General features: G+C 59.3%; 1 protein-coding gene and 1 long non-coding RNA gene across 12 annotated transcripts in view; both read left to right on the top strand.

The window, feature by feature from the left end:
- Positions 1-3,438, top strand: part of MAD1L1 (mitotic arrest deficient 1 like 1) — a 353,832-nt gene extending 350,394 nt beyond the window's left edge. For all 11 annotated transcript variants that reach the window (XM_072836729.1, XM_072836726.1, XM_072836727.1 and 8 more), the window contains one exon: positions 2,827-3,438. In XM_072836729.1, the coding sequence (XP_072692830.1) occupies positions 2,827-2,985 (159 nt within the window). In that variant the 3' untranslated portion in view covers positions 2,986-3,438. The remainder of the gene's footprint in view (positions 1-2,826) is intronic.
- Positions 3,439-8,781: 5,343 nt separating this feature from the next.
- On the top strand, positions 8,782-15,629 carry LOC140638801 (uncharacterized). The gene is made up of 2 exons (XR_012035762.1): positions 8,782-14,668; positions 15,377-15,629. It is a non-coding gene; the product is annotated as an uncharacterized lncRNA (long non-coding RNA).
- Positions 15,630-15,885: the final 256 nt, after the last annotated feature.

Raw genomic sequence — 15,885 nt, 5'->3', positions numbered from 1 at the left:
AGCAGGCTGCCAGGACCCAGGCCTGAGTGCTGCCAGGCAGCCTCCTACAGCTCCAGGAAAGAGGTGGCAGCCACTGGGCTGCGGGCAGAGGGGGTTCATTTCAGTGGGCACACTCCGTGGGATGTAATTCCCACACTGCACAGTTCATCCAGGGAGTTCTCTTCCGTGTATCTGGTGTATTCCGAGCTGTGCCACTACCACCATGACCTAATACTAGAACTTTTCATCACCGCACAAAGGACCCTGGCACCCTGCCACCAGCGCAGGCCCTACAGCCACGGACCCACTTTCCATCCTGGACACTTACCATTCTGCACGCTCCGAATAAGTGACTGCGTGTACGTGTGGTGTCCCGAGTCTGGTTAGCACATGTTCAAGGGTCATCTGTGGTGTAACAGGTGTCAGAGCCTCGTTCTTTTAGTGGGTGAGCGGTATTCCATCGGTGGGCACCCCACAGTTCATTTACCCGCTCCTCCGGTGACCGTGTTCCCACTTTTTTGCTATAGAAATGGGGACACTTGCATCTGGGGGTCTGTGTGGACCGAGGCTCTCATTCCTCTGGGGTCTACACCCAGGAGTGCAACTACCAGGTCTTATGTTTAACTTCTCAGAGAACCTCCAGAACGTTCTCTCCAGCAGGTGCGCCACTTCCATTCCCAGCAGCTGAGCGTGGGTCCTGCTTGCTGCTCTGCACCCTCGCCGGCACTTGCTGCCACCTGTCTTGGACACCGGCCGTCCTTGTGGGTGTGAAGAAGCGTCTCCTGTGACTTCCACTTGCCCATCCCTAAACACCGATGATGCTGTGTGTGGTTTCACGTGCTCATTTAAGTGTCTCCTCTGGAGAAACACTCTTTCAGATCATTTGCCCACATTGTAACTGGGGCGTTCGTCCTGTTGTCGCCAGATTGTAGGAGATGCGAGGGTTGTGGAAATGGACCTGCCATCAGCGGTGTGTGCCGAGAGTGAGTGTTCTGTGGGGCTTCTGTGGCCCAAAGCAGCGTGCCACCTCCTGCCTGGCCCTGGGGCCACAGTGCCAGGTGCACAGGACACGTCCCAGCCCCCTGGACAGTGGTTCTCAGCTTTCTGGTCCTTGTTGCAAGAAATCTTGGTTCAACAGACACCCCCTAAGCCAGCACCTGGGAACAGGTGGGTCTGGTGAGAGCTGTCCAGGAAGGAGGGCTCTTCTCGCCATCAGGAGTGTGCGTGTGCCACTAGGGACGTCCCTGTAGGCATGTCCCCTCCAGCCTGCATCCCCAGCCCTCCCCACCCTGAGCTGACCAGGTTGCATATGCAGAGTGAGAGGGAAATTGTTCTTTTGGGGATGCCAACCCTCAGGGACCCCACTCAGCTCCTGGCATGAAGCTGCCCCACCAGTGCTGCCCACCTTGCTGACCAGGGTTGCAGGGGCCACAGCCTGTCTGGCAAACACCTCCGTCTTCTGTGGCCTGTACCCGCAGCTCACCCCATATCCCCACAGCCAAGAGCCCTGAGCACCTTCCCATGCCCTGCTGCCGCAGGGGGCACTTACAGGGCCTCGTCCTAGACTGCTGGAGGGGGCAGGCCAACTAGCATGGATTCCAGGCTTTCCTGCCTTGAGCTCACTGGCAGGTGAGGCCCACGTCCGGGTAGGCAGGGTGCCATCCAGGGTCGGGCAGCCTCCCCCGGCCTCTGGGGTCTCCCAGGCACCCTCTCACATCTTCGGGGGCAGGAGGGAGCACCGTGAGCCCCCCACTAAGTGCTCAGGCACCTTCCGGCCTCCATCCATGCCCCTAGCCCAGAACCTCTGGCTGTCCTCCAACCCCCTCCCGGGAGTACCCGGCCTGGGGTCCTGGCCCCTGTCGCTCCTGTGACCCCTGTGGTCCCTGTGGCCCAGGCTCGGCTCTGCCCAGACCTGCCATGTGAACCAGGGGAATGGCCAGCTGGTTTTGGGGAGCTCTGCCCTGTGTCACACTGTGCTTGGAGCTGAGGCATTTGGAGGCTGGTGCCAGTCACTGTGGGATAGACTTGTCATCCTCCCCAGTGCCTGAAGCCGGGACCACACCTCCCCCTTGGGTACTACAGGACTGCCTGGCCCCCCAGCACCCCACAGCCATTTCCTGCAGCCCTTACTGTGCTTGGCCCCTCCCGGGGTCCCAGAACCTGCAGGCCAGAGAACTTCGGACTCTTGCTTCCTCTCTGCACAGACCAGGAAACTGAGCCCTATTCAGTGGGGTTAGCTTCCCAGCAGTGCCTTTAATGGGAACCCCTTCCAACTGTGGCCAATGCCATGTGATGGGGAAGACGTGGGATGTGAACTCTGGAAATGGCTCTGTGCCTCCCCCAGGATGTGTCTGTGCAGGACTGCGCAGCGGGCATGAGGTTCTGGTGCGGCCATCCGCCTGGGCGTAGGTCAGCTCCCTGGGACGACTCCGGCCCCTTGCTGTTCCCTGTGCCACAGGAGGGGGTGTTGGACCCTGCCCCAGAGTACCTCGCGACCTCGCAGCACGGGTGGGAAGCATGTGGGCCGCTGTCCTTGTGGCTGCCAAGGTCTGAGGATGAGGAGGGCTGGACAGGCCAACCGGGAGGAGCTGAGGACTGAGTGCACACCCCACGTCCTGTCCTCTAGATTTAAGAAATGTGGGTGGGACCCCTGCCCACTGGGAAGGGCTAGCACCCAGGGAGACACCTGGCCTTGCTGGGCATGGGGGCACCTTGGCCCAGTGTTCCTCCAACAGGGTCTCCACTGTTACCTGTCCTGCCACTGGGGGCCCGGGGGAGGGGAGGGGCGAGCCCCTAGGCCACCATCATGCTCACTGCCATTCTCCCTGTCTCCCGCCCACCCTGCAGGCCACAGGAACCTCGGGCACCAAGATGCAGCTGCTGGAGACGGCATTCTCACGCACGATACAGGAGCTCATCGAGCTGCACCTGCTGCACCAGGACAGCATCCCAGCCTTCCTCAGCGCCCTCACGCTCGACCTCTTCAGCCGGCAGACCGTGGCCTAGCCGCAGCTGTGCGCCCCAGCGGCGGCCATCGCCTCTGCCTCCATGGTGGCAGTGGGCACCCGGCAGGGGCCAGCCCCAGGGCCGGCTACCCCACACACACAACCCAGCCTCCTCAGACCATATGCTGCCCCCCTCCTCCCCGGTGACCTGCGACCTGCACCCTGCACCCAGGATGCCTGTGAGAGCACCTGTTGCCAGCAGGGACAGAGCTGTTCAGGAACCACTTGCTCCGCCCTTCCCCTCCCCCAGGACCTGCTGCCCTTCCCCTCCCCCAGGACCTGCTGCCACTCCGGGCCGGCCAAGGCCTTGGGGGCTGTGCTGTCAGGGCCTGCTTCCAGTACCCTCCACAATGTGCACCTCCACCCCCATGCCGCTCAAACCCGACTGTCTCAGGGGACTGCTCTCCGAAGTCCCTGCTCCTCAAGAAATAAATTTTACTCCTTGGCCACCCTACCCGGCTCCCTGTGTGTTCTGAGCTGACGGGCTCACTCTGCTGACCCTCAGTTTGGCCCCAGGGCAGCCCCTGGACACCAGGGGACAGTGGATGGCAGCCCAGGAGCCATTGCCAGCAGAGGAAAGGGAGCAGGTGCTCAGGTGGAACAGAGTGGCCAAGGCACCTCCCCAACTCCAGACTCAGGTCACTTCCCTGCCAAATGGACCGATGACTTGCACTCTGTAGCCAGCAAGACAGCTCCAAGCCTCCTGCATAGGTGCTGGCATCAAGGGCTGGCTGGGCCTTTCGTGGGAGTGGGGGTCTCCCAAAATCGCAGGCCCCTGCAGGAGAGGCCGGTGTGTCCACAGTCACGAGCTCCTACATTTGGTACTGTCGGGACTGGCAGCGTGTACATACCGGGGCACCCAGGGCTGAGGTTCTTGCACACCAGGTTGGGGGCACGGGCACAGGGGCTGCCTGCATGGGAAGGACCCACATTGCAAGTGCTGGAGGACCTCTGGCCTCTGTGCTTGTAGCTTGGGCCTGAGAGGGGGCTCGGGGGGCCTGGGGTGGTGGTCCAGCCCCCCAGCACAAGAGGCTGGCAGGACAGAAGATGGAGTCCCTGGCGTTGGAAGCCGGAGCGCCACCTCATTGACATGCACAGCTCAGCACTGCAGGCCTGTCCCCAGTCATGGAGAAAATGAGTCCTGACGTCAGTCACCCCGTGCGTCTGCATCGGTGGTGCCAGCCCATGGCCCGGCAGCCTCACCACGCCCGCGGTGATCACATCGTGCAGTGAGCCCGCTATCTGAGCCCAGCAGAGGCTGGAGGAGCAGCCAACGGGGCGCAGCCTCACCAAGCCGGCTCTGCCAAGTGGTGGGTCCCAAGGCTGTTGGCAGTGGGGGTGGGAGCCAGGACACCAGCTCCCTGGTGCCCAGGGGAGAGTGCCTTGTGTATCAGTCACCTCTAGGCACGCACCCTGAACCCCAACCCTAGCCCCCTGGCCCCTGCATCCCTTGGGCACCCACACCCAGCAAAGCTGAAGGAGACTCGCTGTGCACTCAGGTTGTGGCCATTCAGCTCTGGAGCTTGGACTACAGACGTGTACCTCAGACAGAGACACGGACCAGCCAGGCCCTTGGGTCAGCCACAGGTCCACCAGGCTCTGTGCTAGAAACCAGAGCCCCCTAGCTCCTTCGATCACAGTATGGCCAGGGAGGGCATAAGTGCTGTTCCCACTTTGCAGATGAGAAAGCGGGCTTGGTGTGGTGACATGGCTTCCAGAGCCACAAGCCAGTGAGAAGAGGGACGCTGGCCCAGCGCAAGGGCTTTCCACAGCCCGAGGGGAGCTCCAGGTCCCCCCCCCCCAGGTCCTGTCTCACGGACAGCACTAAGTTTAAAACGCCGCTCCCTATCCTGGAGGCTGGTGGAGCCCCACAGAGCAGCTCCTCGAAGAATTGGGAGGAAGCTCCTGGACGTCCAGCCTTTTGCAGCAAAGACCTCCCCAGCCAGTTGGGCTGTGGACAGACATCAGGGTGGATTCACCCGCTCAGATCATCGCGAGCAGCCGTTGTGTGCCGGGCTCTGTTCTGGGTCCCTGACCTCTTGTCCTGCGCCATCAGAAACCAGGGCAGCGTGGGTGGGGTGGGGGCTGAGGCCCTTGTGGGCGGGTGGTGTCCACTCACCAGCACCATCCCTGCATGCAGGCAGCCACCCTCCAGGGCAGGTAGGACCTAGAGAGGCAGGCGGGAAGGCCAGGGGTGTCCTGGATCATGGGCACCAGGGTGCAGGGGCCCCCAGCGGGGTGCTCACCAGGAGATGTTGTTGGTTACAACTCCAATCTGGGCAAAAGAGGAATGTTCTGGAAGGATCTGAGTCAGCCCTGAGGAATTGGGCTGCATCTTGCCACAGCCCCTACTCCAACCGGTGGTCATATGACCCCGTGGCCACTGCCTACCTGCGCCCGACACACACCGTGGGGCCCCCCGGCTGCAGGATTCCACTACCACCTCCATCCAGAATGGCTCCTAGCCCGGTCCTGAGGCTTTCATCACATCTGGAGTTAGGGGGCCTGGCTGGGTCTCTGATTGGCAGAGCCGGGGCACCCGCTGTCCCTGCTCCTGTAGGAGGATGGGGTGGGCGCCCGGCAGCTAAAATCCAGCCAAGGCCCCCCCTCGGGTCCAGATGCCCAGACACGGCCCTCACCCCTGCCACAGCGCCCAGCCTCCTCCCTCCGCAGAGAGGGTCCCCACGGCCCCTTCCAGCGCCCCCCCAGCCCCGACGCCGCCAGCGGGCGGTGGATGTGGCTGTGCTCAGAGCTTTCCAGGAAGAAGCAGGCAGGTGCAGGTGAGGCAGTTCCCACGACACCCCCACCCCCGGGATGACTCGGCACCTGCGCTGGACGTGGAGCAGGACCCTTGGGGCCACCCGCACCCCGTGGGGTCCCACCCAGGTCCCAGCCGCACGGACACGAGAGTTCTGGTTCTGGCACATCCCCGCTGCCGCGGGCTCATTAGTGGGCACCCGACACTAAATGGTTCTTAAGCCGCTAATGACTAATTTTAAGGGATTAGTGCCACAGCGATAAACTCTAATTGCCAGGATGTAACAGGATTTGAGTGCGACCGGGCTCCTTCCAGCTTCCCCGAGGCTCCAGGGAGGACAGCGCCGCCTGCTGGGGCCTCCCCGGGACCCCACCCTCCGCACCCGCCGCAGGCTGCCGCAGGGCTGTTCAGTGTCTCCACCCACCGCTTGCCCCCTGCGGCCGCCAGACCCAGTCGGAATCTGCCTTTACCTGGGCTGCTGGGGGCTCCGGGTGCCCCTGAGTTCCTCCCCATCCCAAAGTGACCGGGGGTCTTGTCCCGGAGGAGGCGGGGTCCGGAAGGCGCAGGTACTTGCCTCGGGCCACATGCCCCGCCCCCTCCTGGGCCAAGTTCTGCAAGACTCCCGCCCCTGCATCTGACCTGGCCCGTTTCCCTCGCGGTTGACTGTCGCCAAGACACCAGAGCCAAGCAAGGTCCAGGCGTGCGTACGCGCGGCGCTCTGTGCCATGCGCGTGTGCGTGAGTGCTTGGGCGTGTGTGTGCACCCACATGGCTATGTGCACATGTGTACGTGTGCCGTGTGTGCTGTGTACATGCATGTGCTCTGGGTGAGGACAGGTGGCTGCCAAACCGCAGGAATTCCTGCTCCAGGCCAGAGAGGGACAGGGCATCGCCCGAAGTCACACAGCACGAGGGCCGCTGAGGGCGAGCGGGCCCGCGTGCAGGCGCCATCTGGCCCGAGCCGCAACCCGTCTTGCTGAACGTATTTTCAACGTAAAGAAAAGCCCCCCTATGGCCCGTCCCCCCACCTTCCATCATGGATGGACTCCCACACAGACACGTGGACACACAGACACAGAAGTACACGGTTCGGATTTGGGTGGCGTGTGTGGTTTGCACAATCACGGTGGATTATTCTGCAGCCTTGTCGTTCTCACCTAATCGTCTTGGAGATTTTCCATGAAAGCATCTACTGATGGATTTCACCGGGGCTGTGTTGTGGTTGTTCCTAACACACTTGAGGTTTTACTGAAAACGATAATGGACAGAAACACCAGAGTCTCATCTTAAAGTAAAACTGACAGCATTCCTCAGAACTGTCATAGTTCTGAACCATTTTGGTCATTGTTTTCAAACACAAACATAAGCCAAAACAAATCAAACCAGAAGCGACACTAAGTCCCGGGTGCAGAGTAACATGCACGTCCTGCCTGTAAACCGTCTTCTTGTGGTTCTGGTCCCCACCTTATGTTTGGCTCCAGATCTCCCAAATGTACCTTTCCAAGAATTCATGGCAGTTTTTTTGGGGGGGTCTCTACTTGGTGACTGTTTCTGAGACTCAGACTCCTCGGGTGCCTCGGACCCGCCAGTCTGATCGCCCTTGCTGTCCCCACGTCTCACCTGACCCACCTCCGTGAACACCTTTTGTGTTCCCCAAATCCACAGGTTCAAGTCCCAGGAGGAGGAGACACACACGGGGGATGACCATGCGAGGACACGGGGAGAACTTGGCGTCTACATGCCATGGAGGACCCAGCCCCGCACACACCTGGACCTTAGACCTGCAGGCTGCAGGATGTGAGAGACACCCTGTTTAAGCCCCACCCCCCACGAGATATTTGTTACAGCGGCCGAGCTGACGGATGCATCTCCCGGACCTGCGTTAGGGCTCCTGGTGGCATCTTCTTCCCGCGTATTTTACGGACAACAGAACGGTAGCACGTATGTTATAGAACCCACAGCACACACATTTTACATCAGGCTACTGCCTTCTCGGGAACCCACAGAACAGGCCAGCAGAAATAACACAAAAACCACACGCATGTGCTTTGAAATTGTCCAGGAGCCACATTTAAAAAGTAAGAAGAAACAAGCGAGATTGAGTTTAATATATTATATTTAAACCAACGACTCCAAAATGTCACTTCAATGTGTCATCAATGTAAATAGCGAGACATTCACTTGGCTGTCCACGGCATCTGGGAAAGCCGGCGTCTTCTCTTGTGCACACCGCCTGCCTCCGTTGGGACAGGACCTTGTCTTGTCCACCACAGGTCACTCCACACTCACTGTCCTTGTGACAGGGGCTGTCAAATTGTCTGTGTATTTAATTAATAAGACAAGTGGCTGCCCCAGCAGGTCACCTGGGAGTCCGTAGGGACTCAGCAGAGCCAGGAAGCCATGAGCCATGTCCCCCATGCACAGGGGCCCAGGGTGCCTGGCGGGGATTCAAGGTAGGTCCACTCCCTCCAGGACACTCCTCCCCCAGAGCCCAGCCGCCGCGCGGTGGCCTGGACACCAAGTGGCCCCCCTGACACTGTCTCTGCCCCAGCCTGCAGGACTTCCAGCTTCCTCCCCACCGTGAGCCTCAGCCTCCACATCCAGAAAATGGACTTACGGCCAAAGGGGATGGCCCAGAGGGCACCGGGAGCCTCTGTGCCTGCCCGGCCACTGCCCCTTCTATCTGCCAGGGTTCCCTGTGTGGTCTCGTTAGTATAACACCATAATTAGCTCAATTACCAACAGCCTTCATGACTTTTTTCTTTTTTTTTTTAACTTAAAATGGAAATTAAATTTTGCACCAGGTTTACAGGCTGTTAACGGAATTCACTAATCAAACCCCAACACCAAGTCCTTGAAAATGAGAATTTAAAAAGGTCTGCATTTGCATATTCATGTTTTTAATAGGGTTCAGAAGGTATATTTGCAACTGATGAAAAGGATTAATTAAACCTGATTTGCATTGGTGGCGCATCTTAACCCCTTCGGAGCTGGTCTGTGGGGGAGGGGGTGGGGGGATGGGGCCAAGTGGCCAGAGACGCCAGCCCTGCACCCTTCCTGCGGCCGCATCCAGGAAGCCCGGGGCCCGACAGCCACCGCGCCGGAGCCAGGCTCTGGGAACATGACCCTCGCACCCAGAACCCTGGCAGGAGGCAGTGCCAGTGTCTCCTGCTCAAGAAACAAACACATCTGGGGAATGTTTTGTCTTCTTTTTTGTTTGTTTGTTTTGTTTTGTTGTTTTGTTTTCGTTTTGTCTTCTTCATACCATTTTCCAAATGTTTTACAATTTGGAAAATGTAGCAAAGTCTCAAGAAAAGAACATACTTCTTGCTCCGCCACCCAGAAATAGTGGCTGTGCCCTCTGGGTGGCGTGTCTGCGGACCTTTCCCCTTGAGCGTGCGTGTGCATGGGTGCACCCGCATGTGGCATGTGTGTGCACACTTGCACATGTGATGCTTCTGTGCACCTTTGTGCGCGTGCGTACAACCACCTCCTCGCCCCCGCACGACAACGACGCACATGCTGCCCTGTGCCATCCCCCTCCTTGGCAGAGGCCCCCGGTCACCCCGACGGCTGCAGAGCACCACGGGGTGTTGTGTTTATCGGGTCTCTTTGGTCGAGACATTGTGGTTCCCCTCTCGTCGTGATTATTTCTCAGCGATGCCCAAGAATGCTGCTGAGGCTTCCCGGCCCCACGGTGACTCGCATCTCCTGCAGGAGCCTGGGGCTCAGAGGGCAAAGACGTTTGGGGCAGGTGCAGCCAAGTGACCGGCTCCTGGTTTACCCACCCAAGGCGTCATCCCATGTGGCAGAGAAGAAACTGAGGCTGCGACGCCAACCATGCCCTCGAGGGGCAGCCAGGCGTGGGGCACTGAGAAGAAGGTAGAACCTGCCGTCGACAGAACAACCATTAGCGGAGGAGCTGTGTTTTCACACCGGTGCCAAACACCGCAGGCTTAGCAACGCTGCCATCAGGCAGGGAGTCACGGGTGTCACCGCCTGAGGCCCTGGAGCAGCAGGTGCTCTACTCCTTGGTGCTTGCCCCAGGACGCTGACCCTCGTGTCCCTGGAGGCCGGGTGTTTGCAGGGGTGTTGGGCATGTGCCAGCAGGACAGGCTCACCGCACCGGGTGCCACCTGGTCCACCGGATCCACCAGGTGGACCTCAGCACAAGACACACACAGGCCACACCTGAGTGGATGACTGGGGGCGTCAGTCTGCAAAGCCCAGGACACACGGCCACCCTGAGGAGGAAGAGGGTCCCCTCCCTCCTGGGGATGCTGCTTGCTAAGGACGGATGAAGAGGCGTTTCTGGTCCCCGGGCAGCAGACAGTGGCCCTTGATGTGGACAAAACAGCTTCTGGTGGTGCTTCATGGGATGGACACGGGAAAGAAGTGGGCTCAAGAAGAACCCAGATCCTGCAGGCGAGGCTATGGAGGAGCCCTATGTCTTCCCCGTGTTTCTGGAAAGTCCCAGCAACCATGGAAAGACAGCTCTAGGCAGCATGAGAGCAGCAGAGCAGAGGCACCGCGGGCAGCAGGGTTCAGAGTGAGAAACGTAAGGCTTTTCTCTCACTGGGGGTCACCCTGCAGACAGGACAACATGCCTCTGACAGAAGCACACGATTGGGTACCCACGTCTCCATCTTTTGGGGCTGCTCCACCAGCCAGCATGGACGGGGCTGCCTCAGCGACAGACACGCGGGATCTCTGGGACCAGGGTCATGGGGTCAGGGCCCCACCTCCTGGAGGTCCTTCTCCAGTCACGTTGGGGGTCAGGCCCTCAGCACGAGAATTTGGGGGAGACACAAACACTTGGCCCATAACATGTAGGTTGTACCTGGTTGTAAAGGTGCTTAAAGCAATTTAAGCAAATCTGACATATTTAGCTTGTGATCTTAATTAAACATTTAGAAGCATTTGATTAAAGTTTATAATCAATATCTAAATATCTGGGAAATTTTATTGGTTAATTTTTCTAGTTGGGATTCATTAATTGTGCAAGTGCTTAAATATTTAGGGAAATATGCTTAATAGATTTGTCAGAAATGCAATATTAGACGCCACGCAGAGAGCAGTGAGACGCCTCTCCCCTGGAGACAAAGATCCCGCTCGGAGGGGAGCGGGCTTACATGACAGCTCATCCGGGGCGGCAACAACCATCCAAGCACACAGCCCTGCAGGGTGGCGGAGACACAGGACGGAGCTCGCTTCTCTGCAATGGTGCCCATCACCTGTGTCTTTATCCCCAGCCCCGGTTCAAGAGGGGATACGAGGTCACACACAGGTCCCTGCATGTGACGGGCTGCCCCCCTCCACCCCAGCATAGCCTCTGACCGACCTGGGCCCAGTATGGGGCTCCCAGAGCCGCGTTTATAACCTATGACACATGACCCAGGACCAACCCTAGGGATGGGTGGCCAGGGAAGGCGCGCTGGGCAGGGTCTCCCGAGGGAGAAGCGGGCAGGTGGAGGGAGCCCTGGCACTGCTTCCAGCTGGAGGAACCCGCGGGGGAGCTTCAGAGGAGTCTCTGGGGTGTCCAAGCCAGAAGGTAGACTCTCGACAGAGGAAACAAGCACGTGGCACGTCTCTGCCCTTCAAGACCGGACGCCAAATGACAGCGCAGCCAGATGCAGACGAATGGGAGCTGCGGTCCTGTATTCGGAGCAGGTGCAGTTGGCAGTGAAGGGGCGAAGAGCCCGGGCATGTGGGCATCCAGACGGCGCACCCACCCCAGGCTCTACCCCAAAGGCATGGTCCAGCGGGCTGAGGGCGCAGCGACGGCGGGAGCTCACGGATGGGCAAGCTCTGCTGGAAAGCGCTGAAGGCCGCCTAAGTAGAGCCGGCGTGGATGTCGTGGCCAGTGCGCCTGGTTAGCGGAGGGCGGCATCGATCATCGCTGTCGGTCGGGCCCAGACGGGTCTGTGACACGCGGGCACGGGAAACCTTCCATTTCTGGATCTCATTAATTCATTCATGTAATATGACCGTGGGGTCATCTGGTGTGTGCCACGGGCACAGTGGGACCCTCCCAATGCCACCGCATGGAGCTGGAGCGCCTCCGGGTCAGCGTCCACCACCTCCGCCCCCAGCTCCCCAGGGCCCCTAGCCGGGTCCCACCATGCTCCTCTGGGGTCACGCACCTCGAAACAGCGCTCACGGCGTGTGGCCCACCCAGGTGGCGTCGCTAAGGTCTGCCCGGACCCTCCGTGCCCTGTGGTCCATGTCTGGGCCGAACTCCCTGGTGCAGACGCTCCAAGCACACGTGTGTCCGTTCACCTGTCAGTTCCCGTGCCCGGGATGCCCCAGAGCGTGTCTCCTTGCGCTCGGGACCACGCGTTCCCTCAGGGTCTAACGAGGAGCAGAAGGCCGCCCCGCTATTCCCCTGCGCGCCTTCCGCGCCCCGCCAGCCACGCCGCCCCCCACGCGGCAGCCCGGGAGGGCGGCTCATGGGCCCCCTCGCACCCCGGGACATGCGCCTTCCCGCCGACTCGCCGTGCCGACGGGCTGCGGCCTTCACCCAGCCGTTTCTGAACACGCTCCAAACTGACCCCTCACCGGTTTATTCGTGGAAATGGCTCCTCCCACTTTGACTCGTTCTTCTCTTTATCTTATTTTCCGATAAAGTTCTTGATGCTCTTGCAGTTCAATGTATGTGTCTCTCCTTCTGCGCTCGGCCCGCCCCGACCCCGGGGAGACCACGAGCACGAGCCCCACACTGTCTCCTACAAGTGACTTTTATTTATGGTGTGAGACAGAAATCCAATTTCATTTTTTCCACACGAATAACTAATTGTCTCGGCAGCATTTGTTACGGGGCCTCCTCTTCCCCGAGCGGTCCTCCTCCGCCCACACCATCATAAATCAGGTTCCCGTGAACGGGCAGGTGCGCCTGGGGCTCGCTCCTCCCCCGGCCGTAGAGGTGCCCCAGCAGAGCCGTCTTAATTACCGGGCGACCTGCACTGTGACAACAGTGGCCACAAGATGTCGGGTGTGGGGGCAGGGGCTTCTGGTTTATTGCAATAACTTGTTGGTTGTATTTTATTTATTTATTCATGAGAGACACAGAGAGAGAGAGAGGCAGAGACACAGGCAGAGGGAGAAGCAGGCTCCATGCGGGGAGCCCGACGTGGGACTCGATCCCGGGTCTCCAGGATCAGGCCCAGGGCTGAAGGCAGCACTAAACCGCTGAGCCACCCGGGCTGCCCTGTTGTTATATTTTAAAGACAACATTTGTAGGGCCTGAGGGAGATGGGGTATGGGCAGCTGACAGGTGGAAGCTTTCTCTGGGGTGAGGACCTCTGGGTCCATCCCCGTTTTCCTAAGCGTTTTCCTAATGTAAATTTTTACTAAAGCATAAAAATATGAATAAACATGCACGAAGCATAAGGTGCAACTTGCTGGATTTTCCAGGCCCTCAGCACCCAGCATGAAACATCCTCCGAGGCATCCTCTGACCCTGACACCTGCCTCAGGGTGCCTCTCCCCCCGAGAAGCAGGCCCACTTCCGAACTTTATATAAACAAAACCAGACAGTGCGTGTTTCTCGGAGCCTGGCTCCTTCCACTCAGCGTCATGCCCATGACACATCCAACCACGATGCTGCGAGCGCTTTCCTTCCCCCAAGCTTCTTATTACAGGAAAACATTTAGCAGAGATGAAAGAATTGTACAGGAAACACATACACTCATCCCGTTGAATCAATGTTTCGGCACATCTGCTTTGTCACGTACTGTCCATCCATCCATCCATCTTCTTAACGCATCTCGGAGGGAGTCACCGGCATCGATGCTTCAGCATCTGTAAGATCAGCTGCACCCTATGCTGGGGTTGGTTTTCCTTTGACGTAAAAGGAACAAATGAGATGTAAAAACCTTCGGTGACAAATGACACATGTGTAACCCAAACCCCCAACAACGTGCAGAACATTCCAGAACATTCCCTCATCTCCTTTTTAAAAAAGATTTACTTATTTGTGAGAGAGTCAGAGACACAGGCAGAGGGAGAAGCGGGCTCCTCGCAGGGAGCCCGATGCAGGACTCGATCCTGGATCCTGGGATCATGCTCTGAGCCGAAGGCAGATGCTCAGCCGCTGAGCCCCCGGGACGTCCTCCCTGGTCCCCTTCTAAATGAGTGCTCACGTCTTCCCGCAAGAGGCCATCCATGGCTCTTCTGTTTCCTCTGGCTTCGTCAGGATGTGCCATGGTCGCGGGAGCTCACGGTGTGCGCTGTGGTGACTCCACCCGCGGACACGCGGCGGTTAACACGTCCCTCACCTGGTGACAGCAGGGAGATCCCGGCCAGGCTCCCCCGACCCGGGACTGTGCCGATGTTGTGGTTTTCAGACGGAGGGTGTGCGGCGACCCTGCGCTGAGCCCGCCTGCCGGCACCGCTTTCCCAACGGCACCTGTTCCCTTGGTGTCTCTGAGTCACACTCGGTGACTCTCACAGCGTTTCCAACGACTTCATTACTCACGCATTTGTCACAGTGGCCGGTGGCCAGTGACTGACTCACTGACGGCTCAGACGATGGTTCACATTTTCTAGCAGAAAGGATTTTTTAATTAAAATACGTACATAGTGCTTTTAGACCTAATGCCACCGCACACCTGCTAGACACCGTGTCACGTAGACACAGCTCCGCCACGCCCCAGAAACCAGAGCGCTGCGGGGCTCCCTTTGTGGCCCGTGGGCTCTGCGGCGACCCCGCGGTGCGCCTGGGTCCCGTCGCCCTCCGTCATTACCACAGACGGCCCCGCGGTGTGGGTGGGCGGCGGCTCCTCCATGCCTCGGTGGCAGGAGGTGGGGTTGTTTCCGGTGCCGGGCTCCGAGGTGAGGACGCCGTGTAGACCTCTGGCCCGTGCCGTTGGGAGAGCGGATGGGGCATTTCCGAGGGCGCACGCCAGCAGCAGAACGGCCAAGTCAAGGTACGGGGGATGCCGCCGAGCAGCGCCCACAGGGTGCAGCCACCTGCACTCCACGGACAGCAAGCGTCCTGGTGGCTCCACATCCCCAGTGACGTGCGGCACCTGCTCACCTTTCCAGCCACGCTCACGGGTGGTATCTCACTGCAGCTGTAATTTGTGTTTTCCCGGCAAGAAAGGAGGCTGACGCCGTGCAGCTGTCCTGGCCACTCTCGTGGCCACTCTGGCCTGGGGGGCAGCACGCCCCTCCCCACGTCCCGCCTCCAGGCCGGGTGGGCTCGGCTACTGGCTGCTCCTGGGGGGCCTGGCGGGGTTGCACAGCAGCTCTGCCCTCTGCGGGCGGGAGGCCAGAGGGGGCCTTTCTCCCACGCTCGCTCCGAGAACCGGGTAGACGCATGGAGCTGAGACTGTCAGGGATCGAGGCGCCCAGGACAGGACCCCCACCCCTGGCCTCACACTGCCTCCGCCCTCAGCCCCCTTTGTTGTTGTGTTAATGTTGAACCAACCTTTCATTCCTGGAATAACCCTACTGCTCACGACGTACCATCCGTTCTAGGCATTTCTGGGTTCAATTTGCTACTCTTTAAGAAGTGTTTTGGGCCTGTGTAAATGAGGCATGAAACGTCCACTTCTTGTGGCTTTTTTACCTGATGTTGGCGTCTGTCAGGCTGGCCTCGCGAGCCAAGTGCGGCCACTCCTCTGCTCCTGCAGGTGCCGTGCGTGCTGGGCGCCGCCGTGGTGGGACGTGCCAGGGAGGCCGCTGGACCTGGAGGCTTGCTCCTCGCTGGACGTGGGACCACGGCCCTGGGCCTCCGGTGGCAGGATGCGTGAGCGCAGGCTTGTGAGAAACAGTCCTGGACCCGGGCCTCGGGCTGGTGATCTTGGTCTTGGATGATTTCCCCACCTCTGCAGGCTAAAGATGCATTCATTTCATTGATCTTTTCAATAAAATGAAAGAACTGGGTTTTGGTTTCGCTGATTTTCCTGTTGCTGTTCTTTTCTACCCGGTGTGGCCCTGCCCTTTGTCCGTTATCCATTCTCCATCCTGCACTTTAGGTTCATTTGGCCTCATTTCTTGAGTTCTGATCTGGATCCCATTGGAGAGACCACACAGAGTTTAAGCAGAGTGGGCAGGAAGCATGCAGAGAGGTGGGAGGACTGGGAGGGTGCCCCGGGGCTCAGAGAGCATAGACAGGCCTGGAGGGGTGGGGGGGTCCAGC

Source organism: Canis lupus, chromosome 8, assembly GCF_048164855.1.
Source record: "Canis lupus baileyi chromosome 8, mCanLup2.hap1, whole genome shotgun sequence".
In the NCBI taxonomy this organism is placed as follows: Eukaryota; Metazoa; Chordata; class Mammalia; order Carnivora; family Canidae; genus Canis; species Canis lupus.
The sequence above is the reverse complement of the archived record's forward strand: the minus strand, read 5'-3'. Positions and strand labels throughout refer to the sequence as shown.